Source organism: Theobroma cacao, chromosome 6 (assembly GCF_053813885.1).
Source record: "Theobroma cacao isolate CCN51 chromosome 6, ASM5381388v1, whole genome shotgun sequence".
NCBI classification, from domain to species: Eukaryota; Viridiplantae; Streptophyta; class Magnoliopsida; order Malvales; family Malvaceae; genus Theobroma; species Theobroma cacao.
The window spans coordinates 2575335-2602658 of record NC_142644.1 but is presented as its reverse complement, the minus strand read 5'-3'; the positions used below and the strand labels follow the sequence as shown (position 1 = coordinate 2602658).

The following is a 27324-nucleotide window of genomic DNA, read 5'->3' as shown; positions in this document are numbered from 1 at the left end:
CCCTCCGGTTCACATCATCCCTTCGCGCATTCAGTTTCGCCAATTCCTTCTTCAGAGCTTTAAGATTATCTTCAAGCTTACTTGTGTAACTTGCTTCTCCAACAATGCAATGACAGCAGCGAGGGACTGTATCCCCTGTTGAGATTGAGATTGAGCATAAATTTCCCATGATTTAGTGATCAAATACTTGATTGATGAACAAAGAAGAATGGAAATGAATTGTGGGTTTAAGGAGACTGACTGCTTGTTTTAATAACTTTGGAGATAAATTTTGATGGTCGCAAGGAAGATGCAACGTGGTTGTGCCTATTGACATTGTTGGCCATTAGAATTGGTATCGACTTAAGACTGTTGATTAAAATATCTGGTGGAAGAAGCCGACAACGTTTTAAGAAGAATAGTGATAATTCTATTTTCTTTTTGAATATTAATACTACTCATTTGACTGCTATATTTTGGATGTGATACTCTTTTTTAATTCCAAAAGGAAAAAGAAATTGATGCTCTTATGTCTGCTTAGTTCAAAATAACCAATTTCTTTTTTAGATAGATAACAACGAGAGTAATCACTAACGTAACTAAAAGGATGTTCTTAATTTTTAATTTCCGTTATTATTATAGGTATAAAACTTGACATATAATATGATTATTTTTATAATTATTTTTTAATGATTCCTTATGCAAATCCTGAATTTGTCACTGAGAGCAATCAATTTTCAAATTGAAAAAATTCCTTACTTTTTAATATTAGAACCATGCTTTGTATATCAATTGTAAGAAAATAAAATTATATATTTTATAAATTAAATGTCTTATTATTATTCTTGAAAAAGTATAATGTAATTACCATATTCTTGGTACCACGAAGAATAGTCTGTTTTTGTTAAAATGAGTTAAAAGGGATAATTGTGAAATCTCAGTGCAAAGGCTAATGTAATTATCATTACCATACTTCTCAAAAAAAAAAAAAATTTACCATTACCATAAAACGACAGAACAGCCAGCAAACAATTTACATTGAACTAGTCCTGGTATGTGATTGACTCCAATGACATCGAGATTGTCTGTTACAGAACATCAAGAAACAAAATTTCAGACCAACAATGCAGTGTGGAAGCCATCACCTATCCTATCTACTTGTGGAATCATCCTCCTAAACATTGCAGGGTGAATCTTGGGGGATTACTCGGGCCTTCTGGTCCCTTTCTCGAAGCACCCCACAACCGGGTGCATGAGAGCCATCCTCTCAACAAGTGGCCTAACTTGACATCTGGGAGAGGAATTTCCTCCTCTTCTTCATAATGATCGGAGGTGGAGCTATCCTCTTGGTTTTCATCCTTGTTATTAAAATTCACAGAATTATGTTGTTTCTCTTGATGATAACTTGATCCCGATGACAACCTATATGCAGACCAATTAGAAAAGAGATAAAAGAACCAGAAACAAACCATGTGTGACCCAGAGTCTAAAACATGACATGGCTCATCTGACAGTATCATCAAATACAAAAGATTAAAGAATAAAGCAGAGTTTGTCGGGCTGAGTACCATTTGCAGGGAACACTGTGATGTTTCAAGCGTCTTCCTAAAGGTAATTGGTTGACGGACATGTGTCTAATAAATTGAAGCTGTAATGTTCCAGAAAACAAACATCAGACAATTACAGCTTGAACTCATAAAAGGTAAAAATGCACCTACTAAGGCTTCAGATGAAACCCAAGAAGAAAATAAAGGCCATTATTATTTCTGAACTTAAAAACACTTGATGTCTGATAGCAAGGTTACTTTCAAAACATAAGAACACCATCTCAAAGCAACTATAAATTGTAATTTGCAAGTAGACCAAACAGCAGGAAAAAAAACTCATACAGCTCTTTTCCAGTGTTCAATCCAGCCATCCAAATTGTAAGTACTAGTAGTATTATGTAATTAAGAAGTTTAACAAAACTAAACAAAACCTGATCACCATCTTTGATCCCAAAATTTCTAATGCAAGCCTTGTTGTTTACCAGCTTCTGACCTTCATAAGACAAGCAAAAATGCCCCCAAACATGTGACCTAACACCAAGTGTTATAAATCAGTAAATCACACATTTCCTGATCAACTCAAAAACAATCAAAACCCACATAAGAAACACATTTTAATCAATCAAACGGATAACAATCATGCCTAATGTGATAGTCCATGGATCAGTTAATTATTACGAGTTATACCATGAAATACTGCCATGAGTGTCCCCTGGCAATGTTGCAAAAAGTTCCTCTATTGCTACCTTAAGCTCTGCAACTGTAGCATTCCTTCCTACGTTAACATCTGCATATAATCCAAAAGCCTCGTTCAGGGAACAAAGAGAACCATACTGGACTAGCTAACTCAAATAATTTTAACTTTCATGAGCCAATTCATAAGCGCTTCACCAATTTTATATTATAAAAAGTTCCACTTTTTCTCTTTTTGTTCGTTTCTTTCCTTTAGATACAAAAAGCGAAAAAAGGGAAAACATGAAGTACGAGGAGAAAAAATCGCCATCATCGAAGCTCAAAGATTCATCAAAGTGATCAGTTTTGCCTTTCTCTTATCCACCTTAAGATTTTGAACTAAGCACTACGAAGAACACCAGCAAAAAACAAAAGGGTGAGTGAAAATCGATGGAGTTTTACCAAAGAGAGAACCGTCGAGCTTGAGAACAGAGAGCTTAAAGTTACGCTGTTGAGGAAGTTTCCGATACAACAACTTCCGTGCAACGACAACATCGTTATCGTCACCGTCACCGCCACCTCGGCTATTAAAATTCAGCGGAGCTAAACGCCGCCTATCTAGCAAATTGAAAACCCGCAAGCTACCGCCACGACTACTGTTGTTGTTCTCCTCATAGCTTTCCATAATTAATCCAACTCTGAAATTTTAGGCTTAGGATCAACTGAGACGCAGCAGCAGTGACAAAGAAGAGGAAGACGGAGAGTTTTGTTTCGTTTGTTCTTCGAGAAGAGACCGTTGTAGGGGGGATTTTTATTTGGTTTTTTAATTTTAATTTTAAGAGATTTTGGGATTTTCACTCCCTTCCGGAGTTGAAAATCGGAGGCTACTCGCGTCTTGGAAAGGAAACGTGGCGGTAAAGGTCTAAAGAAGAGCGCGTGTACCCCACGGAGGTGATTTTTCAAATTGAGCTTCAGGCCCACTTGTTATTTTTCTTTTTCTTTTTTAATTTTTAAATAAATTTAAAAATCTGATTTCTTCCAAATTAGTTTTACCAAAAATCTAAAAGAAATTTTAAATTATTTAAAATTTTAATTATTTTTATAACAGGTGTGATTGATATAACATATTGATTTACCATAATTAATGATAATATATCATAAAATTATAATTACATGATAATTTCAATATCACAAAGATAAGTCAATATGTCATGTTAGCATTACGTGAATATAAAATGATAGATATTATTTCATTTAAATTATTTAATTTGATTGAAAATAAAAATATAAAAATTTTATTTAATATAATAAAAAATTTTAATTTTCTTTTTTATTATTAGAAAATCGATTGCTTCACTCTCTCAAAATAAAAAATATTTACGAAAAAAATTTGGAAGAATTCAATCGTTTATTTGAGAAGAGAAAGATATGCATGATAGGAAGTATGAATAAATTTTTTTAATGCACACGATATTTGAAAAATTTTAAATGACAAAATAAAAAACTAAAGATTGGATCCGAATAATTTTTATTGGTGATAGAAGTTTCAAACCGATTTTTGAGCAAAGAATACATGCATTTAGGATGTACAAGCAAGTCCAGCAATACAATGTCACACTCGCGCTTGACTTGATTGAAAAGCTCGAGGCTCTAGCTTGATCAAGTTTTATTTTATGCTCAAGTTTCCCTCAAAAGATAATTGAGCTCAACTTGATTATTGTTATTGGATATGTACTCGTTGTTTTAGTTACTTTAACACAAACTTAATTTTTTGATAAGATATCCAAATCCTATAAATATAGGATTAAATTTTGAAATTGCTACTTGAACTCATAACAAAATATCCTGAACATTATTTGTTAAAAATTCAATTAAAATCAATTTTTATGTATATTCTTAATAACAATTAAATTAATAAATTAAAGTTAGTTCATAAAAAAATAAATTAAAGTTTAAAATCATATGTATAACAATCAATGAATTTTAATAAGTATAAATTATAATTATACTAATTATAAGAAATTTATTAAAAATAATATATATATAACACTAAAATTTAATAATTAAAAATCACTATTTATAATTGGATTTAAGTATTAAGTACCCTAAAACCACTATACTCGAATCTTATCAAAACATGTTATGGATAGTAGTTTTACTACACAAACTATACTCGAAACCAATAATAGGATATCTTAATTTTTTTAATCAGATCCGATAATGTAGGATACCCAATTATAAGGTATCCATTGACATTCCTAACTATCATCACTAATTTAAATAAGAAACTTGACATTCAACTTGAGAACAAACTTAAGATTGAATTCAAAACTTAAATAAAATTAATAATATGTAAATAATAGTATATTTTATTTATATATGTATAAAACATTAAAGATTAATAACTAGACTCATGAACCACTTAAGTCGAGTATTGCCAAGTTCAAACTTGACTTGAAGTCTGTTTAGCTTCTTTTTTTTTTTTTTAACTTAAAAACTAATATAAACTCTTATAAAAAATAATTGCTTTAAAATTAAGCTCATACTGTTTGATAAATTTACTTTTATAAGCTTTTTTTTATAAATAAGTTATTGGGTAAAACAATTTATATAAGTTATAATTTTGGTTAAAATTACCATAAAAGGTATTTAATAAAGAATGTTCTATTAATGTTGAGAGATGGGTATTTTTTGAGAGAGTAATAATGAGATTATTTTTAATAAATGAGCATATTTTTGGAATAAAAAGAAAAATTCTTTGGAAAAACTGGTGTGTTTTTAAAAGAAAAGAAGAGACAAATACTTTAAAGCTTTTTCTGAAGTTATTTTTTTAAATTTTGTTTATTTTTTTTTAAAAAATATTTTTTTAATAACTTCTCAAAATTTTATTTGACTCAGTTTCTGCTTTTAAAAGATAAATAAACTGAAAAAAAAACTGAGTCAAACAAACATTTAACTTGTTATTCAAATAGCTTAAACTTGAACTCAACTCGACATTAAATAAGTTGAGGTCAAGAGTTTATTGAGGCGAATTGGAGTAGCTCACAAAGTGCTTGATTTACTTTTATCTTTACATGCATCTAATCAGCGACGAAGGGAAAGGGGGCTAGTAAAGCCCCCGCCCCTCTTAAACTTTCAAAATTTAATAATTTTTTTAATTTTATAGTTTTATTCTTTATTTTTTTAAAAAATTTTATAATCTTGTTATTGCAAACATTAAATTTTTTGTTTTCACCCCCTAGAACATAAAATTTTGACTCTGTCATTGCATCTAATATTAAGTCAAATGTTCATGTCTAAAGATATTCACAAGGTTGAGTTACTTGCTCGACTTGCACCAAGTTTAGGTAGGCAGTTCAGTTTGAGTAAATTATTTTATTAACAATATTATTTGTATTTAATTTTAATTTTAAAATATTTTAAATTATTAAAATATTAATATAAAATAAATATTTTATTATTTTAATAATTAAATCATTGTTAAATGTGCATGTTGAGTTACGCTGGGACTTGGCTTTAAAAAAAATAAAGGCTTGATAGATTAAACTTGATTCGACTGATGGGCACCTTTACTCACTTGATGTATAATTAGAATTAGATTCAAATTTCAATATGGAATAAATAAAGATAATTGATATTGTATTATTATTTTTATTAACACATTTGATTTTTATGTAATTTTAGTAAGCAAGTTAGTTTTTTCCACTTTTATATAGATATAGTAAAATCTCTATAAATTAATACCCTTTGGGTCATGCAAATTTATTAATTAATTGAGATATTATTTAATCCATAAATTAATAATTTATTAATTTATATATTAATTAATAAAAAATTAATTTACTAAGATATTCTTTATTTTTTAAAATATTAAACTTAATATATGTATTGTGTATTGTGATTATATGAATATTACCTACTTAGCGAATTATGAATTATCAGTATTCTATTTATTTGTTTAACTAAAATAAGTTCATGAATGTAATCAGTCTTATTCAATAAAAGTCATGAATCTATTTATTTTTGCAACAAATTAAAATTACATTTGATGTATATTTAATTAATATATCTCATGAACATTAAGTTAAGCAAAAACATCTATAAAAAGAACATATAGTATCATAAATAGTAAAACTCAATACAATGACATCTAATCTCAAAAGTGTAAAAAAATCAATAATATGGATGAAATGCATAAAATATTATGTGAGTACAACATAGAAAATCTAAATTATACTCAAAAGCAACAATTACATTGTATAATTTTATTTTACAATACGAGAACATTACACCAAAACTTCATAATGCGCTAAGAAAAGTTAAAGATAAGGTACAAGGAGATATTAGTTTAGAGAAAAAACAAGTAATATTGGAGTCTTATTTTACAAAAACCTTTTAATTGAATTATATATATATATATATAATTTTGATGTATAAGATAATTATTAATTTATATATTAAGTGGGACTTATTTATTTTTTTTAAATGCATTATCTTATAAATTTAGTAAATTATTAATTCATAATCAGAACCGATCAAAAATATTATTTAATCGAGATTATTAATTTATTGAATATTAATTAATTAAGGTTTTATTGTATATAAGTAATAAAAATATTTTTTTGTTTTTTATTTTACACACGTGATATATGAAATTACTCAAATATATCTTAAATTGTATTCTATTATATTTTTATTCTGTCATTTTTGAAAAAAAATACGTTTTTGTGTTGAAAATTAAAATATTTCATGGACAAGTGAAAAATAATTGCATTTATTGTTATTACAAACAAGTAAAATTGGCAATAATATATATAATTCCCAAGCCTTGACTTATGAAAATCTGAAAAAAAAATGAAATTGAAATTATTTTCATGATGTTATATGTAATTTTAATGTTGGACATTGAAATTTTGAATTTTGAATACAATGTTGAATTAAGAAAACCAACGTAAAAAACATTAATTGACAATACAATTTTTTAATCATACCGTAAAAATTAAGTAAATTTGCATGATAAGAAATTATAACGTAAAACTTACTAATAGAGATAATAGTTAATTGTTTCGGATTAAAATTCCATTTATATATGATAGTGATGATATTAAGTAGAAAAAACTCTTAAAATTCTAACTTTAAAGAATGGATAGAACTTTTTAAAGTAAAAAAAACTCTTAAAATTATTTAAAAAATAAAATTAAATTAGAACTTGACTAACATAGCATTAAAATTTTAATATAACATTGCTGTATATGCTTACCGTATATGCTAGCATGCAAAGAAATCTTAACCAAGTTAAATATTTTTAATTGAAAATCATTGAACAGAATTAGAATTCCTATTTAAAAACTGATCATCTATAAATCTTATCAATTATTTATATTCATTAAAAATTATTTAAAATAAAACTTTTTAAAAATATAGTGAACAAAAATATTTGTTTTCATCAACTAAAAGTTTAAGCAGCCTTTACTACGAGTCTATTTGCTCTTGTCTGGCCTGATTTTTTTCAAAAATTAAAAGCTATTATAAAGTTTTTATGAAAAATAATAATTTTTAAAATTAAGAGTTATTTGGTAAATTTACTTTTATAAGCTCTATAAATCTTTTTTATATATAAATTGTTTGACAAAACAACTTATATAAATTCTAATTTTAGATAAAATTACCTTAAATCCTAAATAAAAAATAAACAAATCAAATCCTAAACTAATCAATTATTCCCACTATAGTTTTTTTAAAAGAAAAAGAAAAAATAATACCTAAATGCAGCTTTAAATTTTGAGTAAGATTAAGAGAAAATACTTCAGATTTCGCTATTTTGTTGTTAGATTTTCTGTTTTTTTTTTTAATTTTCTAGTAGTTGTTCGCAATTTGCGTTGGATATGAATGATTTGCAAAGAGAGGGAGAGGCGAGAGGGATATTTTTTGAGAGAGTAATGTTGAGATTATTTTTAATGGATGAGGACATTTTTAGAACCAAAAAAAATTCTCTTGAAAAGTTAATATGTTTTTTTAAGGGCTTCTTAAAATCTTGTTTAGTCTGATTTTTACTTTTAAGAGATAAATAAACTGAAAAAAAAAGAATCAAATAGACACTAAGTCAAACATTTTAATTGAAAATCATTGAATTGATAATAATTAAATTAAATCCTAATCTTAATTCACTCTTGTCTATTTTTAAATTTAAATATATATCAACAAATCTAAAAATTTAAATCAAATTACATTCTTATTCTGGCTTGCTGGATTGTTTAGTCTGTTTAGACTATTTGAAACTCTTACCTCTTAAGATAATAAAGATTCACACACACACACACACATATATATATATATATATTCATAATAAATAAATCTTATTAATACTTAAAAATTATAATAGAAAAAAATGTCTATTTTCGTTAATTCATTCATGATGGAAATCTATATCTTTGCTAGGTAGACCAACTACACGTTCCGACGTTAAAGGAAACAGATGGTTTACCTGAAAAGAGAGGCCAAAGAAGACGACAGATTGGCAGGCACCAGCTAGGTAGCCAAGAATGGAATGCTTTGCGGACTGCCATGGAGGCCATGGATATGGATATAAAGAGCATAGCCTAGGCAAACCCATTGTAAAGAAAGTGATATTGGCGCGGCTCAATCTGAAATGAATTCCTATGCTTCTCGCATACGCCCATCTTCAGATTGAACCTCACCAACATCGCCTTCATCTTAATCCAAATTCATAGAGATGGGGAGGGGTGCAAACTCATCTCCAGAAGTGGAAAGTTTTGGTCTGAAAACACATGCTGTATATGCTATCTTTGGTTGGAAATACAACAGTGTTTTTGGGTATAGCGGGATGGGAGGAAGTAGGAAAGGTGAGGGAGATGTGGAAAACTGAAGTCATGAATACCTAAAAAGGTAAAGGAACTCATCGACCCTTATCCATGGCCTTGCCTGCCACTTTAACAATTTCATTGTCATGCTTTGCAGCTCCTGGAAAAACCTATACAGGACAATGATAAATGATATCAATCATAACAACAACTTGGTTTATTATCAGATGAAGACTGCCACTAACACAATACTTAGACAACAAGCATTATAGAAGGTTAATTCGTCGTCTTTTTCTTGCGTGTGTTGCATAATAAATGATGATATGATGTTAACTGGTAACTGTCGTATTGATGATGTAATTAAGAAAGATGAGAAAAAAAAAAGTCTTATTCTTATTTATACTCTCCAAAAATTACTAGCAATATTATTTTGGTGCAATTATACCAATGTTTTTATAGGTATAGTGTTTTCTTTTTCTTTCTCTTCTTAATACAAGAACTTTTGAATTAATTGTATCCCTTTACGAGATGATACCAATGTTTGATTGGTATAGTATTTTCTTTTCCTTTCTCTTGTCAATGCATGAAATTTCAGATTAATTGTACCCATTTGCAGAATGATACCAATATTTTATAGGTATAGTATTTTCTTTGCTTTTCTCTTCTTAAGATAAGAACTTTCTAATTCATTGTACCCGTTTTGAGATATTATTTATTTTAAAATTAAACCTTGAAATTCTTTTTAAAAGTATTTCATTTGGAGAAGAAGTACACTCTTGTTTTGAGGGAAAAAAAATTCGAACTTATGTCATTTAAGTAAGGAGATTTTGTACTAATTAATAAGTAAAATGCTCGAATGTATTTTTTTTTTATATTTTAGTTGATTGAATTTGTATTTGATAAATTTTTTGGGTTCAATATTTTCGTTTCCTTTCCCTTGTTGATATAAAGGGTCAAAGTACTTTTGGGTTGTGTCTTATTACGAGATATTATCTGTTTTGAAATTGGACCTTTATGATGTTTGTTTGTTAAGAACAAGCATTTTGTTTGGAGAAGAGGTAGGTTCTTTGCTTAAAGACATGAGATTTTTGACATAATATTTTAAAAGGTTTTTGAACTATTAAATAAAATTTATGTAAGCTCTTATTTTATTTATTGTGTTTAATCAAATTTATATACTTTTATTTTAAATTAAATAAATTTTTATAACTAACGACTGACTAATTGTTATTAATTGAAAAAATATCACATATCATTTTTATATACACATAATGCTATCATGATATTGACGTAAAATGAAAAAAATATCATATAATCATATTATTTTATACATATCATCATTTATTATAATATATTAATATATCACGTCAATGTTACGTGAGTAATAATTGTTTTGATTTGCAAGACATTTAGACATGTGTAGAGGGTACAGTCAAATTTTCTAAGTTTAATTAACACTGTGGAATATAGGAGTAAAAAGCTTGACAGATTCGGTCTGTGACAGGGCATCAATCCTCCTATCATCTCTCTTATTCATATATAATGGGTTGGGATTGGGGTTGTGACCCAACAGAAATGGGCCTTAAAGTTCCAGACATGGAAGTCCGTACCCCTAACCGAGTCCATCATCACGTACCACCGCCATTAGTTTATCCCTAAAAACTAAAAATATAAAACCGAACAATCCCTTCGTTTTACTCAGGAATTCTCACTCTCTTCGCACAGAGGGAGGAGAAGCGAAAGGAAACCGGACGCCTTCCCCTCTAAAAAAACCTTCCAAAACCCTAATATCAAAATCATTTACATCGAAACGAAATCCAAAAATCTTCTTCTGTTTCTGTCTTGTAGGATTTCATTTCTACCTCTGAAGCAGAAATTGCTTCAGCCAACGCTGCCATGTGGAACAACAACAATAACGGCGCTCAGATAGCGCCTCCGGGAACTGGGGGATCCACCATCCCGCCTCCTCCAGCTGCGCAGCCTTCTTACACCGTGCTGGCTCCGCAGACGACTCCGCAGGAGGCGGAGGCCAAGCTGGAGGAGAAGGCGCGGAAATGGATGCAGCTCAACTCTAAGCGATATGGAGATAAAAGGAAGTTTGGGTTTGTCGAGACGCAGAAGGAGGACATGCCTCCTGAGCACGTCAGAAAGATTATCAGGTCAGATATTAGAACACTTTTTTAGCAACTTTGAGGACAGAGTTTAGTGAGATTTGCTCTGTTGCTTTTTTTTAATAGAATTTTGGTGGCTGTTTTGTTGGTGTTTTAGGGATTAAAGATTGTTAAGATGAGGTTTTTGTATTTATTAGGTCGGTTATGGGATCTTGTGAACTTAGTTCTATGCTTTCTTCCCTTGGTGGGTTTCTTAATTTAATTTCGATGTTAATTTTCTATTGTAGTAGTTTAAGATATAGAGTTTTCTGTGGGTTTTATTTTATTTTAAGTAGAAAATGTTTCACTTAGGTTCTTGCGGTCGCAATTTTGACCATGAGAATTTGTCTTATGTTTTAGTAAAATTATACCAAAACTTGTTATACTAAGCTTACTGAGGACAGTGAGGACATTTTAAATGGAGGAGAGGAAGATTAATTATGACTTGGATGGAAATCATAAAAGGACCTGAGTTTTGCTGAAGAATGGTATTAAATAAAATACTATGGTGCAATAGGATCCACATAGAGGACATCACATAGTAGGAAAGCTGGTAAAGTTTTCATAGTTGTTCCTCTTGTTTTTGTATTGCAAAACTTGTTCCTTTGAATTGTGTGGATCATGGTTATTGTAAGCATATATACTGGAATGTGATTCAGCAATCCCAGTCCCCTATCTTTCTTTGGTTCAAATCGAATTTGAAATGGAGCCTTTGGGAAAAGCATGAAAAAAAGAGAGGCTCCAATGATCTCAAGCACCTAACATTTCTTGTGGGGACTTATTCACCATCAGCCAGTATGTTAATGGAAAGTTTAACCGTAAAAGCTAATGTGGAGCAATAGCTTTTGATGGTTTCTTTCTTTGACGCGTGATTCTTTCCAAGCCCTGTAGCTGTTGAGCTAGCATCTTTCTTCTTGATTGTTGAGCAATTATACCTTCACTAGTCTGATCTTTAATGATATTTAAATCATTTTGCTAATTTTATTTAAGGCATAAGGCTCTTGGTTTGGGTTTCTAGAGCCACCAGTGATTTTTTTTTATGGTAATTTATAGTTTAATGTTCTGATAAATATAATTATTTTCTGTTTCTTGTTGCTATAGTCTCCTTAGGATGTTCCTGGTCTGCACTTCTGCTGTTAGATCTAGAAGTGTGCACTTCAATTGGCAAGATATGATGATATAGTGATAGTTAACTTTGTTTTCTCTTTGACAGAGACCATGGGGACATGTCTTCAAAAAAGTATCGCCACGATAAACGTGTGTATCTTGGGGCCCTTAAATTCATTCCCCATGCAGTTTACAAGCTCCTTGAGAATATGCCAATGCCTTGGGAACAGGTTCGTGATGTAAAGGTCTTATATCATATTACAGGAGCTATCACATTTGTGAATGAAATACCATGGGTTGTTGAACCGATTTACTTAGCACAGGTATGCTTATTTCCTTCCCCGCTTCCTACAAACACAAAGCCAAACTAAGTTGTATCTCTGTTGAATTATACATGAAAGAAGTACATCTTTCTGGTTATTGATTGACTTATCTTGTATTTCAATAGTGGGGTACAATGTGGATCATGATGCGAAGGGAGAAACGAGATCGTCGTCATTTCAAGAGAATGCGGTTTCCACCATTTGATGACGAGGAACCTCCATTAGACTATGCTGATAATCTGTTAGATGTTGATCCTCTCGAGCCAATTCAATTGGAGCTGGATGAAGAAGAAGATTCTGCTGTATATGCTTGGTTTTATGACCATAAGCCTCTTGTAAAAACAAAACTCATCAATGGTCCGAGTTACAGGAAATGGCATCTCTCCCTTCCAATTATGGCAACTTTGCACCGGCTTGCTGGACAGTTGCTTTCTGATTTGATTGACCGTAATTATTTCTACTTGTTTGACATGGAGTCATTCTTCACAGCTAAAGCATTAAACATGTGCATACCTGGTAAGTTTCCTGCCTTTTGTTGTATCCCAAAATTCCTTTTTCCTATGCTTGTGAATGAATTGAGTTTGCAGAGGTTGGCTGTTGGTGTCTTGGGGACCCATTTTAGATAATTGAGATTCAATTATTGTAAAACTGTTCATGGGAAACAGTTTTAGAGCTTTTGCTTGTGTATTGCTTGCATTTTTGAGTACTAATATACATTGGAATTTCTATCACTTTTTTTTTTCTCTGTTTTAAATTGAGTGGGTTGGAGTGGGGGTTGAATTGCTTGAGTGGACATTTAATGTGATGATAATATCCAATTGCTTCCATTATGCTAGGTTGTAGTTGTGATATTAGTTTTATTTAACATTGATAAATTGATGATATTCTGTTGGTGCATTGTTAACTAGTTGCACGCTATTGCAGGTGGTCCTAAGTTCGAACCACTATACCGTGATATGGAGAAAGGGGATGAGGACTGGAATGAATTTAATGACATAAACAAACTCATTATCCGGTCACCCCTTAGGACAGAGTACCGAATTGCTTTCCCTCATCTTTATAACAATCGGCCCAGGAAAGTAAAGCTTGGTGTGTATCACACTCCCATGGTCATGTACATTAAAACAGAAGACCCTGATTTACCGGCATTCTATTATGATCCCTTGATACACCCCATAACTACCACAAACAAGGAGCGACGTGAGAAGAAAATTTATGATGACGAGGATGAAGACGATTTTGTCTTGCCAGAAGGGGTGGAACCTTTACTGAATGACACACAGCTTTATACTGACACTACTGCTGCCGGGATTTCTCTGTTATTTGCTCCACGCCCTTTTAATATGAGATCTGGTCGGATGCGACGTGCTGAAGATATACCACTTGTGTCAGAGTGGTACAAGGAGCACTGTCCGCCATCTTATCCTGTTAAAGTGCGGGTTAGTTATCAGAAACTATTGAAATGCTTTGTGCTGAATGAGCTGCATCATAGGCCTCCTAAGGCTCAGAAGAAGAAGCACTTGTTTCGATCTCTCCAAGCGACTAAGTTTTTCCAAACGACAGAGCTTGATTGGGTTGAAGCAGGTCTTCAAGTTTGCAAGCAAGGGTACAACATGCTTAACCTGTTGATACATAGGAAAAATTTGAACTACCTTCACCTGGATTATAACTTTAACTTAAAGCCTGTGAAGACTCTCACCACAAAAGAACGCAAGAAGTCACGATTTGGCAATGCTTTTCATCTCTGTCGTGAGATCCTGCGTTTAACAAAGCTTGTTGTTGATGCCAATGTCCAATTCCGACTTGGCAACGTTGATGCCTTCCAGTTGGCAGATGGTCTGCAGTATACATTTTCCCATGTTGGCCAGTTGACTGGGATGTACCGTTACAAGTACCGTCTCATGAGGCAGATTAGGATGTGCAAAGACTTAAAGCACTTAATTTACTATCGCTTCAATACTGGGCCAGTGGGTAAAGGACCCGGATGTGGATTTTGGGCACCGATGTGGAGAGTATGGCTGTTTTTCCTTCGTGGCATTGTGCCTCTTCTGGAAAGGTGGTTAGGAAACCTGCTTGCACGTCAGTTTGAAGGGCGTCATTCAAAAGGAGTGGCCAAGACTGTTACAAAGCAACGTGTTGAGAGCCATTTTGATCTGGAACTTCGTGCTGCTGTGATGCATGATGTTCTTGATGCCATGCCAGGTGATTGTCAACTATCATTAATTAGTAGTTTTAATATTTAATTTATTGTTGACAGTTTCTTATTTCTTTACATTCCAAATATTCCACTGTTAATCTACAGAGGGCATTAAACAAAATAAAGCTAGAACGATATTACAGCATCTCAGTGAGGCATGGCGATGTTGGAAGGCAAACATCCCCTGGAAGGTAAAACCATTGCAAAATGATGTATTTTCCTTTTCCATATTTTGCAATTGTGCTAATTGTCACACTGTTCTCTTCTGTAGGTTCCGGGTTTGCCAGTTCCCATTGAGAATATGATCCTTCGATATGTCAAGTCAAAAGCAGACTGGTGGACAAATGTTGCTCATTACAATCGTGAGCGTATCAGGAGAGGTGCAACTGTTGATAAAACAGTCTGCAGGAAAAACTTAGGCAGATTGACTCGCCTCTGGCTGAAAGCTGAGCAGGAACGACAGCACAATTATTTGAAAGATGGGCCATATGTCACTCCAGAAGAAGCAGTTGCCATTTATACTACAACTGTGCATTGGTTGGAGTCAAGAAAGTTTTCTCCCATTCCATTTCCTCCTTTGTCTTACAAACATGATACAAAGCTACTTATCCTTGCACTGGAGAGGTTGAAGGAATCTTACAGTGTAGCTGTGAGATTAAACCAACTCCAAAGAGAAGAATTGGGTCTAATTGAACAAGCTTATGATAATCCTCATGAGGCCTTGTCGAGGATCAAGCGCCACCTGCTTACCCAGCGTGCCTTCAAAGAAGTGAGTTTATGACTGAAAATTGACCCGTACTTCACCTTCAAACTACCTCTCCATCTCTTATTTCTGAATTTGAACTCAAATTGATGTTTTCTTTGCAGGTTGGTATAGAGTTCATGGATTTGTACAGCTATTTGATTCCAGTTTATGAAATTGAGCCCCTGGAGAAGATTACAGATGCTTATCTTGACCAATATCTATGGTATGAAGGAGACAAGCGCCACCTGTTTCCTAATTGGATTAAGCCTGCAGATTCAGAGCCACCCCCGCTTTTGGTTTACAAATGGTGTCAAGGTATAAACAATTTGCAAGGGATATGGGACACAAGTGAGGGGCAGTGTGTGGTGATGCTTCAAACAAAGTTTGAGAAGTTCTTTGAGAAGATTGACTTGACAATGTTAAACAGGTAAGGGCTTTCGTGTAAATCTTTTGCTTATCTCATTACCGGACTTGTTGGAATTCTTCATTAATGTTTCTGATTTTACTGTGTAGGCTTCTACGTTTGGTTCTTGATCACAACATTGCAGATTATGTTACTGCAAAGAATAACGTGGTGTTGTCTTACAAAGATATGAGTCACACAAATTCATATGGTCTTATCCGTGGTCTTCAGTTTGCTTCTTTTGTTGTCCAGTATTATGGACTTGTTTTGGATCTCTTGCTTCTTGGATTGACTCGTGCTAGTGAGATTGCTGGTCCTCCCCAGATGCCAAATGAATTTATCACATACTGGGACACAAAAGTTGAGACCCGGCATCCAATTCGTCTGTACTCTAGGTACATTGATAAGGTGCATATATTGTTCAGATTCACTCATGATGAGGCACGAGACCTTATCCAGCGATATCTCACTGAGCACCCTGATCCGAACAATGAAAACATGGTTGGATATAACAACAAGAAATGCTGGCCAAGAGATGCAAGAATGAGGCTTATGAAACATGACGGTATGCTAAATTTTAATAACAACTGCTTTTGTAATGAAATTCAGGCTCTAATTATTTCTTTCTTCTCTTCAGTTAATCTTGGGAGAAGTGTCTTTTGGGACATGAAGAATCGTTTGCCTAGAAGCATCACAACTTTGGAATGGGAGAACAGCTTTGTTTCTGTCTATAGCAAGGACAATCCCAACCTGCTTTTTAGCATGTATGTTTTCCTTTGTACCTCTTTATTAAATATTTTTTGTCAGCTTGCACTACAATCTGTGTTGAAATTGTTGTTAGTTTTTGGTTGAAGTTCTTGTTGATTTTCTGCAAATTAAAATATATCTGAAATTTCCATTCTATTTTTTACTTTAGAGGTGGGTTAAATTGACAGCTTTGTAAACAAGAGGATTTAATGATAAGTGTATTGGTAATTTGGAGCTAGAATGCTAGACATGGTAAGTCTGTTGACATACTGCTTTTATGGATTGACATAGAGTTGCATGCTCTGTGCTTATGTTAGTGGCGGAATGTATTTTTTAAAATTATATAACGAATTTGAATATGATTGTGTTGTATTTGTAAAATATCTAATATATGATGAAGTTTACTTTCCATATAGTTTATATTGAAAGGTTCTTATTAGTAGTATCATTTCTTTCTCTCTAAGTTACTTCCCTCTATGTGCTTGTTTGTCTGACCAATTTTATTTGTTTTAAACTGTGTTAGAGAAACTTGGCATTGCATTCTGGTCATGAATCATGATTATTCCTTAGAGAAACAGTTTGACTGATTCAGTCTCCTTATTTCTGATGTTTAGGTGTGGTTTTGAAGTTCGGATACTTCCGAAAACAAGAATGACTCAAGAAGCATTTAGCAATACAAGAGATGGAGTGTGGAATTTGCAGAATGAACAGACAAAAGAGCGAACTGCAGTTGCTTTCTTACGGGTTGATGATGAGCACATGAAAGTATTTGAGAATCGTGTTAGGCAGATTCTCATGTCTTCTGGGTCAACAACATTTACAAAGATTGTTAACAAATGGAATACTGCCTTAATAGGTATTTTTTAAAATTTTTATGGTCTTGTTATGACTGTTTGATTTTGATAATGTTCAATTTATTGAGCGTTCATTTTTTTTCTGTTGAATAGGTCTTATGACCTACTTCCGTGAAGCAACTGTACACACACAAGAGCTTTTAGATCTGCTGGTTAAATGTGAAAATAAAATTCAAACTCGTATCAAGATTGGACTGAATTCAAAAATGCCTAGCCGGTATGGTTATATTTGACCACTCTCTCTCTCTCCTTTCTTGTCATAATAATTTTCTGACACACTACTATGCTTTCAGATTCCCTCCTGTCATTTTTTACACTCCTAAAGAAATTGGTGGACTTGGCATGTTATCAATGGGTCACATATTGATTCCACAGAGTGACCTCCGATACAGTCAGCAGACTGATGTTGGTGTAACTCACTTTAGGAGTGGAATGAGTCATGAGGAAGACCAGCTGATTCCAAATCTTTATCGTTACATACAGGTAAAAGCAAGTTCATTATTTTATGTACTTCCTTTTTAAAGTCTTGTTTCACTGTTTGATCATTTTGCTGATTTTAAACAGCCATGGGAAAGTGAGTTCATAGACTCACAGCGTGTTTGGGCAGAGTATGCACTGAAGAGGCAGGAAGCTCAGGCACAAAATAGGCGTCTAACCCTTGAAGATTTGGAAGTGAGTTTCCTTTTTTATTTTTTAAGCCAATGCGAGTGCTGTTTTCTAGTGCCATTTCCCTTTAGCATTTTTCCCTTGTTACAGTTTTTCATATATTTGTTCTTATAATCATATATGTGTTCAGTGTGATTTTTGCATTATATGATATAGCTGCCACAAGGAAATTGTATTCTGATGATTTTTCCTTCCTGATCTGTTTACAGGATTCATGGGATAGGGGAATACCACGTATAAATACTTTGTTTCAGAAGGATAGGCACACGTTAGCATACGACAAGGGATGGAGAGTACGTACAGACTTTAAGCAGTACCAAGTTTTGAAGCAGAACCCATTCTGGTGGACTCACCAAAGGCATGATGGCAAATTGTGGAACTTGAATAACTATCGAACTGATGTCATCCAAGCTCTGGGAGGTGTTGAAGGAATCCTAGAGCATACCTTGTTTAAAGGAACATAGTGAGTCATTATTTGGTTTTATTTTAGTTTTATAGTTCGTAGGTCACTTATCCAATTATTGTTCTTATTGATGATCTGGACGATCATATCTTATTTATGTTTTGTTTTATTCCTGGAATTTCAGCTTTCCAACATGGGAGGGTCTGTTTTGGGAAAAGGCTTCTGGATTCGAGGAGTCAATGAAGTATAAGAAGCTCACTAATGCTCAGAGATCTGGTCTTAACCAGATTCCTAACCGTAGGTTTACTCTTTGGTGGTCACCGACAATTAATCGGGCTAATGTTTACGTGGGATTTCAAGTGCAACTCGATCTAACTGGAATTTTCATGCACGGGAAGATCCCAACCTTGAAAATATCCTTGATTCAGATCTTCCGTGCTCATTTGTGGCAAAAAATACATGAGAGTGTGGTTATGGATCTTTGCCAAGTCTTAGATCAGGAGTTGGATGCTTTGGAAATCGAAACTGTTCAGAAGGAGACAATCCATCCAAGGAAGAGTTACAAGATGAACAGCTCTTGTGCAGATATTCTTCTCTTTGCAGCTCATAGATGGCCTATGTCAAAGCCTAGTCTTGTTGCAGAGTCCAAGGATATGTTTGATCAAAAAGCAAGCAACAAATATTGGATAGATGTACAGCTCCGGTGGGGAGATTATGATTCGCATGATATTGAGCGTTACACTCGAGCCAAATTTATGGATTATACAACAGACAACATGTCTATTTATCCATCTCCTACTGGTAAACTTTCACCTCTTTTTCCTTGTTCTTCCTATTGTGTTATATGCCTGTGTTTCTCTGCCGAGCTGATCATCTGTTGTCTTTATGTAGGGGTGATGATTGGCCTTGATCTAGCTTACAACTTGCATTCTGCATTTGGCAACTGGTTCCCTGGATCAAAGCCACTGCTTGCTCAGGCAATGAATAAGATCATGAAGGTAGCATAGTTTTACATATTTATACTTCATTTAAGTTATAGTTCAAGTGTTTGAGTTGCATTTGTTTGTTAAATTCTGGTAGAAGCTTACATGTCAAAGGTTGAACTAATTATTTTTGTCCTTATACAGTCAAATCCAGCTTTATATGTTTTAAGAGAGCGGATAAGGAAAGGTTTACAGTTGTATTCTTCTGAGCCTACTGAGCCATATCTTTCATCCCAAAACTATGGAGAGATCTTCAGCAACCAGATCATTTGGTTTGTTGATGACACCAATGTGTATCGTGTTACAATCCATAAGACATTTGAAGGGAATCTCACAACAAAACCCATTAATGGTGCCATCTTTATATTCAATCCACGGACAGGACAGTTGTTCTTAAAGGTCTGTTTCTTCATAGAACATCTATTTCCTAAGCCAGCTTGTCTATTGTGAAGATCTCAACTGGATAACATATTTCTCTTGCAGGTCATTCATACAAGTGTGTGGGCAGGTCAAAAGCGTCTTGGTCAGCTAGCCAAGTGGAAAACAGCTGAAGAAGTTGCTGCTCTTGTGCGGTCTTTGCCTGTTGAAGAACAACCAAAGCAAATCATTGTTACTCGAAAGGGAATGCTTGATCCTTTGGAGGTTCACTTGCTGGATTTCCCTAACATAGTTATCAAGGGAAGTGAGTTGCAACTCCCATTCCAGGCTTGCTTGAAAATTGAGAAATTTGGGGATCTGATTCTGAAGGCTACAGAGCCACAAATGGTTTTGTTTAACATCTATGATGACTGGTTGAAAAGTATCTCATCATACACTGCATTCTCTCGACTCATTCTGATCCTTCGTGCACTTCATGTGAACAATGAGAAGGCTAAGATGTTATTGAAACCTGATAAGACAATTGTTACTGAGCCACACCATATCTGGCCTTCTCTTACTGATGATCAATGGATGAAGGTAGGCATGATTCTCACTCATAATTTTCCAATTAGTTGTAGAAGCATGCATACTTCATTTCAGTGTACTACAATAAAGATTATTTCATGGTGCAGGTCGAAGTTGCTTTAAGAGATCTCATACTCTCTGACTATGCCAAAAAGAACAATGTGAATACATCAGCCCTGACACAGTCTGAGATTCGTGATATTATTCTTGGAGCTGAGATCACTCCACCCTCTCAACAGAGGCAGCAGATAGCAGAAATCGAGAAACAGGTTATGCTATGTTCTGCTTTTTTGTTTTTATTCACGATTGCTAATATAACATGGCCTCGTATGATTAACTTTTATCCCAAAAAAAAAAAACATCTTACTAACTTTGAGTTATTATTTTTCAAACATCTGTTTTCAGGCAAAGGAGGCAAGCCAGCTGACAGCTGTGACAACTAGGACTACAAATGTGCATGGTGATGAACTCATTGTTACCACCACAAGTCCCTATGAGCAAGCAGCATTTGGGTCCAAGACAGATTGGCGTGTTAGAGCAATATCAGCAACAAATCTTTATCTTCGAGTCAATCATATATATGTGAACTCAGAGGATATAAAGGTACATATGTCACTTATTTGAGATCTAGTGATTGATCTAGAAGCTTAATTATCTGCTTATGATGATAAAAAATAATGATGCAGGAAACTGGGTACACTTACATCATGCCAAAGAACATTCTAAAGAAGTTCATCTGCATAGCAGATCTACGGACTCAAATTGCTGGATACTTGTATGGAATAAGTCCTCCTGACAATCCTCAGGTTAAGGAAATTCGCTGCATTGCCATGCCACCACAGTGGGGAACTCATCAGCAAGTTCATCTTCCATCAGCTCTTCCTGAACATGATTTCTTGAACGATCTGGAGCCTTTGGGATGGATGCACACACAGCCAAATGAGCTTCCTCAATTATCGCCACAGGTTTGTGTTTAGTTTGTTACTTAGGTTCAATTTTTTTGGAATATTTCAGTGCTAGTGTAGTTTATGCATTGTAAATCAAATGTGATAAACTAATTGTTGTCTTTTCATGCATTCAATAATCACAGGATGTCACATCTCATGCTCGGATTTTAGAGAACAACAAGCAGTGGGATGGAGAGAAGTGCATTATCTTGACATGCAGTTTCACTCCAGGTTCTTGCTCATTAACAGCATACAAGCTTACTCCAAGTGGTTACGAGTGGGGACGGGTTAACAAAGATACAGGAAGTAATCCCCATGGTTACCTTCCAACTCATTATGAGAAGGTGCAGATGCTCCTAAGTGATCGGTTCCTTGGATTTTATATGGTAAGGATTATCTTCATTGGCTAGTGTTCTTGAGTTTCCCATCCTTCTATGCTTCGAAATCTGACAGAAATGTATAGCATCTTATTTAGTCATTCTGTTTAGGGGCTATCTTAGCTTATTTTGTTCTTTCTTATAGGTTCCTGACAATGGGCCATGGAATTACAATTTCATGGGAGTGAAGCACACAGTTAGCATGAAATATGGGGTGAAGCTTGGACCGCCTAGAGAATACTACCAGGAGGACCACAGGCCAACTCATTACCTCGAGTTCAGCAACTTGGAGGAAGGTGAGACTGCGGAGGGAGACAGGGAGGATACATTTACCTAAATCTGTTCAATGTTATTATGTTTGTAATTTTTGTTGAATTAACTCTGAAACACTTAATGCTTTTTCAGTGCTTGGCCTGAAAGATCAGTAGAGGCCTAAATCTTTTTGTTTGGATAACTTACATGTACCTTATCCCAATTGTAACATTGCTGAATCTGTTGTAAATATACGAGTAAAATGCATTTTGATTTAGGCGCCTGAAAGTTTCTTACATTGTTGTCATGTTTCAAGTGATTGGTTGCAATGCCCTATTCAATTCATTGGACAGCCTATGGCTCTGTGCGCTGCCCAACAATAAGTCGAATCCCTTTCCTCCTTTGGCCTCCAAAACCTACTAAAAGAAATTTGCCCAAATGCAATGAAGTTGATTTGATTTTCTCACACCTGAAATGTCAATCTCACAAGCAGCAGACTCAAACTCAGAACCTGTCAATACATCAGCTATCATAGACCAGAGATGTAACACCCAACAGACACCAAATATTTGTATGGAAACAAAGAACAAAAGAAAAGTTGGCCCCCAAGCATATATCCCATAGCGCTCACAAAAACATGCTTCCATATTAAAAAGTGGCAAATGTTGCTGGCAATTCTAATAATGGACAGCCAGTGCCACCTCTTAATGAGAAGAAAAGAAGAAAACGAACCAAAATATCACAGATACAAATTTCACTTCTAATACTTCGATTTGTCCAAGGTATTAGCCATCTAGAGCATTTTCGTGCTTAGTCTCCTTCACAGGTTTTGGATCATTCTCTTCCTTAATTATGTCCGAGCTCTCTTCAGCGGCTGGTGTCCCATCATCATAACAAACAGCAGACTGTGGGTTCTTGAACACTTCATTATTTTCTAGTTCAGCTAATTTCTCTTTCGACTCTCCGTCGAGCAGCTCAAGAACTTCAAGCATGGTAGGTCTTTTCTCAGGTCGATTATCAGCACATATGAGTGCGATGAGCACAAGCCTTTTCAACTCCTCTTCCACATACTTCCCATTCAGCCTTGGATCTGCCACTTCACTGAACTTCCCTTCACAAGCTAGCGGCAGAGCCCATTCTGCAATTGAGCGTTTTGATGTTGCACTCAGTTTCTCAAGAGGTTTCCTGCCACTGGCAAGCTCTAGCAAAAGAATGCCAAAGCTATATACATCACAACTCTCTGAGGCTTTTCCTAACATAGCATATTCGGGGGCAAGGTAGCCAAGGGTACCCTTGACTCGAGTAGTCACATGTGTTGCACCATCAGGAATAAACTTTGCAAACCCAAAATCAGCAACCTGAGGCTGGAAATCTGAATCTAGCAACACATTACTAGCTTTGATGTCTCTATGAATTATGTGTGGGGTTGAATGATGGTGAAGATAGCTGAAGTAGTCAAGTGAAAGGGGTGGAGATTAGCATTCATGTCAGAATAGGTTACAATAGGAAAGAAAATTGGGTCCAACACTTACGCAATTCCCTCAGCAGAGCCAATTGCAATATTCATCCTTCTGGTCCACTCAAGTTGGCAGTCAGTTGAATGCTGCCCATGAAGATGTGAAAGCAAACTCAAATTTGGCATGTAGTCATATACAATCAGACGTTCTTGCCCTTCAGCACAGTAGCCACGTAAACTCAGTAGATTCTTGTGTCGAACTCTTGCCAATATCTCGACCTCGACAGAAAATTCCACTTCTGCTTTGTTGCTCCACACCTTCAATCTCTTCACTGCTATCTGCAAGTGTATAACTTTCAGGTGAGAATGTGACTGGAAGAAAAATAAAGCAGCGGAAAAACTTCAAGAAGGTTCATTTAATTAAAACAAAAATACATATGGAATTCCAAAGTATTATCCGAATGGCTGGATATGCCATGAACATAGAAACAATCCTATGAGCAGGTACGTGTTTAGAGAAAGAGAGATGCTATTTAGAAGACAATAGAAGCCCTAAAATTCAGTCAAATACTATAGTAACCATTCAACAATTGATGAAACTGATGCATTAGACAATTTACAATAACACTCCCAGAAATTGGATGCAACAATGCCAGCTGGGTCTAGAGAACAGATATGGTACAGCATAGACTGCCTTTTCAACTTTCCAGTAGCAAATGAACAAGAATCTAGCAAAGCCCAATCCTAGTCAGTCATGATCTATCATTGTATGTTATTTTATACTGCTATCAATGCAAATACCATCCTACAGAAATCTGACGTGAAGAGCTAGATATTGTAACATATAAGATAAACAGATACCTTGTATGCTGCTAAAGTTCTAAATATTAGGGATTTGACTAAACTGTGAAGCAAACAAAAATGGAAAGATATGATAACATCAACAAACTTCAAAACAACCCATGATGATATACCTAAGTTCCAACTCTGACTTTAACATTTTAGGGTCTCTGGCACAACAGCTACTAGCCACCATGCATATGTGACAATGTGCTCTTGTTGAGACATTTTGGATCCTAAATGTTTTATACTTTTTATATTGCCATATCACCCACATTTTTTCACCATGAAGGCAAAAGAGTTTAGCATTTACAGATTCATAATTGATAGCACTGGCAGAACATGATGAATTTTTAATTTTTGCCCTCATCCTCTTCTGATCTTGACTTTCTAATCCCCAATGAGTGCACTTGTGAGTTGAACCTCTAAGACAACCTTCTAAGTATATATCTCAACAACAGAAGGAAGCTTTACTCTTCAAAAATCTTTCACTCCTTACGTCAAACCAGCCAAAAACTTAAGCACTACCATTATATTTTATTTTTTTGCTTCTGCATCTCACAAGTGTCAGTAGATATGACTTGAACATAATCCAACTCTTTATATACTTCAACTCGACAAAACTTTGTAACTGTCTTATCATTCTGTTGTAACCCAAAAAATTCATGTGATATATATCATACCCTTGAATCAAAATTATTTTAATACAAGAAGTAATCCCAAATCTGTTGACTAGTATCAAAGCTATGACTTAATGTTACATATTTAAATAGAAGAAAGAAAACCTGAAACTAACCAAAAAAAACATGAAAAGGTCAATGGGGCAGAGATTTGAGATTGCCATATGACTTAATAACACTAAGGAGGTCGATTACATTTCTTCTAGATATTTGTGTGTTTGTTCCCCAAAACTAACCAAAAAAAACATGGAAAGGTCAATGAGACAGAGATTTGAGATTACCATAACACTTAATAATACTGAGGAGGTCAATTACATTTCATCTGGACATTTGTGTTTGATACCCCATCTTTACAATATATAAATAGGTCCATTTGTCTCAGCTATTCCATTGCACTTATGGAGGAGTATTAAGTGGTGTTGTTCCACATCATTCTGATTTGGGGTTTGTTGTGGCTTTATATTCAAGTTAGCCCTTTCACCTATTGTTGAACAGTTTTAGGTTGGAAGTTCAACACACCTGACCTTCTAACCAATCCTATTGGAAAGAACTCCTGCACCATTACTTCAACAGAGTGACACTTTTCTGCCTGGTCATATGAGATTCGTATAAATATGGACCAGGAAAAATAACAGTAGCCATGCCAGGAAACTAGATCAATTTTCACAAACAGTAAACTAGATGCAAACTAAAGTATAATGCACGCTAGAACGTTCAATATTACCAAAGTTTTTGTTAGATCAACATCTGAACCCATTAGCTCGAATTCCACAAGAATATCGATCATACATTAGGAAACATGGAGACCATAAAAGGTGAAACTATGAATGGTCAACCAATCTTGCAAAACTAAAAAATTAGGAAACATAAGAGGCCAAAATACTAATTAACTTGCTCGTTGAACGAAACCCGAAAAAGGAAAAATAATTCATACTTGTGATCCATCCCATAGCTGACCCCAATAGACACTGCCAAATCCCCCTTCTCCAAGCTTGTTATCATAATTAAAATTATTTGTAGCTGAGTGCAATTCTTTCAATGAAAAAACCCTCCACGTCGGCTGCTTCTTTGCTTTCTCCTTCCTGTAGAATCATATAACTTTAGACATTAACCCCACCGACAGACATACATAACAACATAACCAAATTCAATTTAAAATTAAACACAAAAACACTCAATTTGACCGATAAAAGACCTTATTTATAGGATGAAGATCAGCATATCCTAGCTAATTTGACTCCAAAGTACGAAAATTTTAAGCTTAAATGAAAACCAGCTAGCTATATTAAGCTCAATAAGTATTTCCTTTCTCAAATCACAATACCAAAAGGACAGGAAGTTCAAAACTTTAGACAACGGTAAAAACAACAAAAGGCAATGAAATTCTAATCAAGACCCAGATGATAGTTTCAAAAACTAAACAAAACCCAGATTTCTTAAATCCTGACCATTTCTGAAATATTCAAAATTCAATAAAAAAAACCCAAAGAAATCTTCGAGAAGAAAAACTTTTAAACCAAAACTAAACAAATAAAACAGTAAAGATAAAAGGTAAATCACTGATAAACTTACCGATCCACACCTTTCCCACAACAAATTATAGAGCAAAACGCCATTAGGAAACCAAACTGAAAAACCAACTCTTCCTTTTCTTCTTTTTTTCCTTCAATGAAAACCAGTCTCTCTCTCTCCCTCTCTCTCGTTTCTTTGTTGTCCTACTTCACTTTCTCTTTCTAAGCAGGCAGATTTGAGGAGATGCCAAACGTAACGCTTTTGTGCACAAAATTGCTCCAAAAAACATACTTTCTTTCTGGATTTTCTTAGTTAAAAAAAAGTAAAAAAAAAAAAAAAAAAAAAAAGGAAAGAAGAAGATGAAATTGAGACAAGGAAGAGTATCAGGCAAGGCTTATTGAAGTAAGCTGATTCCCTTTTCTTTTTCTTTTTTTTCTTTTTTTGTGTTTGTGTGTGCGCTTTATGGGATGGTTGATGTTTGCTGCTGCAGTGGCTGGCTTGCTGGCTGGTTTGTCATGGGTCTAGCTGTTTTCAATTTTCAAATTTGCACCCACATGGGTCCCCTTTTGCTACCCATTTTTTCGTTTTATTTTATAGTCACCCATGTCTCTCTCTTTACATGGATATAATCCTCCATTTTTTTATATATTTTTTAATGTTTCTTTTACTATATAGTTTTACTTATCTACGTAATTCGGACATAGATGGGTGTCGGATA

General features: G+C 34.1%; 3 protein-coding genes across 3 annotated transcripts; 1 reads left to right on the top strand and 2 right to left on the bottom strand.

Annotated features, from left to right (window-relative positions):
• Positions 1-952: 952 nt before the first annotated feature.
• Positions 953-2969, bottom strand: LOC18595283 (Ubiquitin-like superfamily protein). Its single transcript, XM_007023166.3, has 5 exons — positions 2661-2969; positions 2214-2313; positions 1958-2057; positions 1548-1627; positions 953-1401 (listed from the first exon to the last, which is right to left on the bottom strand). Exons 1-5 carry the CDS (start codon positions 2881-2883, stop codon positions 1146-1148), a joined length of 759 nt encoding a protein of 252 aa, XP_007023228.2. The 5' UTR covers positions 2884-2969; the 3' UTR covers positions 953-1145.
• A 7748-nt stretch (positions 2970-10717) lies between these two features.
• SUS2 (Pre-mRNA-processing-splicing factor) lies at positions 10718-22414 on the top strand. The gene is made up of 23 exons (XM_018123159.2): positions 10718-11178; positions 12383-12599; positions 12725-13115; positions 13524-14801; positions 14902-14987; positions 15068-15565; positions 15664-15968; positions 16055-16509; positions 16582-16708; positions 17306-17547; positions 17639-17762; positions 17839-18028; positions 18110-18217; positions 18421-18674; positions 18799-19415; positions 19506-19612; positions 19742-19996; positions 20081-20554; positions 20650-20811; positions 20948-21145; positions 21229-21507; positions 21633-21875; positions 22012-22414. The coding sequence occupies exons 1-23, from the start codon at positions 10916-10918 to the stop codon at positions 22201-22203; spliced, it is 7065 nt and encodes a 2354-aa protein (XP_017978648.1). The 5' UTR covers positions 10718-10915; the 3' UTR covers positions 22204-22414.
• A 133-nt stretch (positions 22415-22547) lies between these two features.
• On the bottom strand, positions 22548-27168 carry LOC18595281 (PTI1-like tyrosine-protein kinase At3g15890). The gene is made up of 4 exons (XM_007023163.3): positions 26667-27168; positions 26029-26176; positions 23651-23913; positions 22548-23564 (listed from the first exon to the last, which is right to left on the bottom strand). Exons 1-4 carry the CDS (start codon positions 26708-26710, stop codon positions 22904-22906), a joined length of 1116 nt encoding a protein of 371 aa, XP_007023225.2. The 5' UTR covers positions 26711-27168; the 3' UTR covers positions 22548-22903.
• Positions 27169-27324: the final 156 nt, after the last annotated feature.

What these genes read in the sequence shown, in the direction of transcription:
- LOC18595283 (XM_007023166.3), bottom strand. Translation starts at nt 2,883, where the DNA reads ATGGAAAGCTATGAGGAGAACAACAACAGTAGTCGTGGCGGTAGCTTG. An exon ending in ACTCATGGCAGTATTTCATG is followed by an intron (nt 2,058 to 2,213) that starts GTATAACTCGTA and finishes ACTTGGTGTTAG; the next exon opens with GTCACATGTTTGGGGGCATT. An exon ending in CACAGTGTTCCCTGCAAATG is followed by an intron (nt 1,402 to 1,547) that starts GTACTCAGCCCG and finishes GTCTGCATATAG; the next exon opens with GTTGTCATCGGGATCAAGTT.
- SUS2 (XM_018123159.2), top strand. Translation starts at nt 10,916, where the DNA reads ATGTGGAACAACAACAATAACGGCGCTCAGATAGCGCCTCCGGGAACT. An exon ending in GAGGCTTATGAAACATGACG is followed by an intron (nt 16,510 to 16,581) that starts GTATGCTAAATT and finishes TCTTCTCTTCAG; the next exon opens with TTAATCTTGGGAGAAGTGTC. An exon ending in ACCTTGTTTAAAGGAACATA is followed by an intron (nt 18,675 to 18,798) that starts GTGAGTCATTAT and finishes CTGGAATTTCAG; the next exon opens with CTTTCCAACATGGGAGGGTC.
- LOC18595281 (XM_007023163.3), bottom strand. Translation starts at nt 26,710, where the DNA reads ATGGCGTTTTGCTCTATAATTTGTTGTGGGAAAGGTGTGGATCG. An exon ending in AGCTATGGGATGGATCACAA is followed by an intron (nt 23,914 to 26,028) that starts GTATGAATTATT and finishes ATACACTTGCAG; the next exon opens with ATAGCAGTGAAGAGATTGAA. An exon ending in GGCTCTGCTGAGGGAATTGC is followed by an intron (nt 23,565 to 23,650) that starts GTAAGTGTTGGA and finishes TGACTACTTCAG; the next exon opens with CTATCTTCACCATCATTCAA.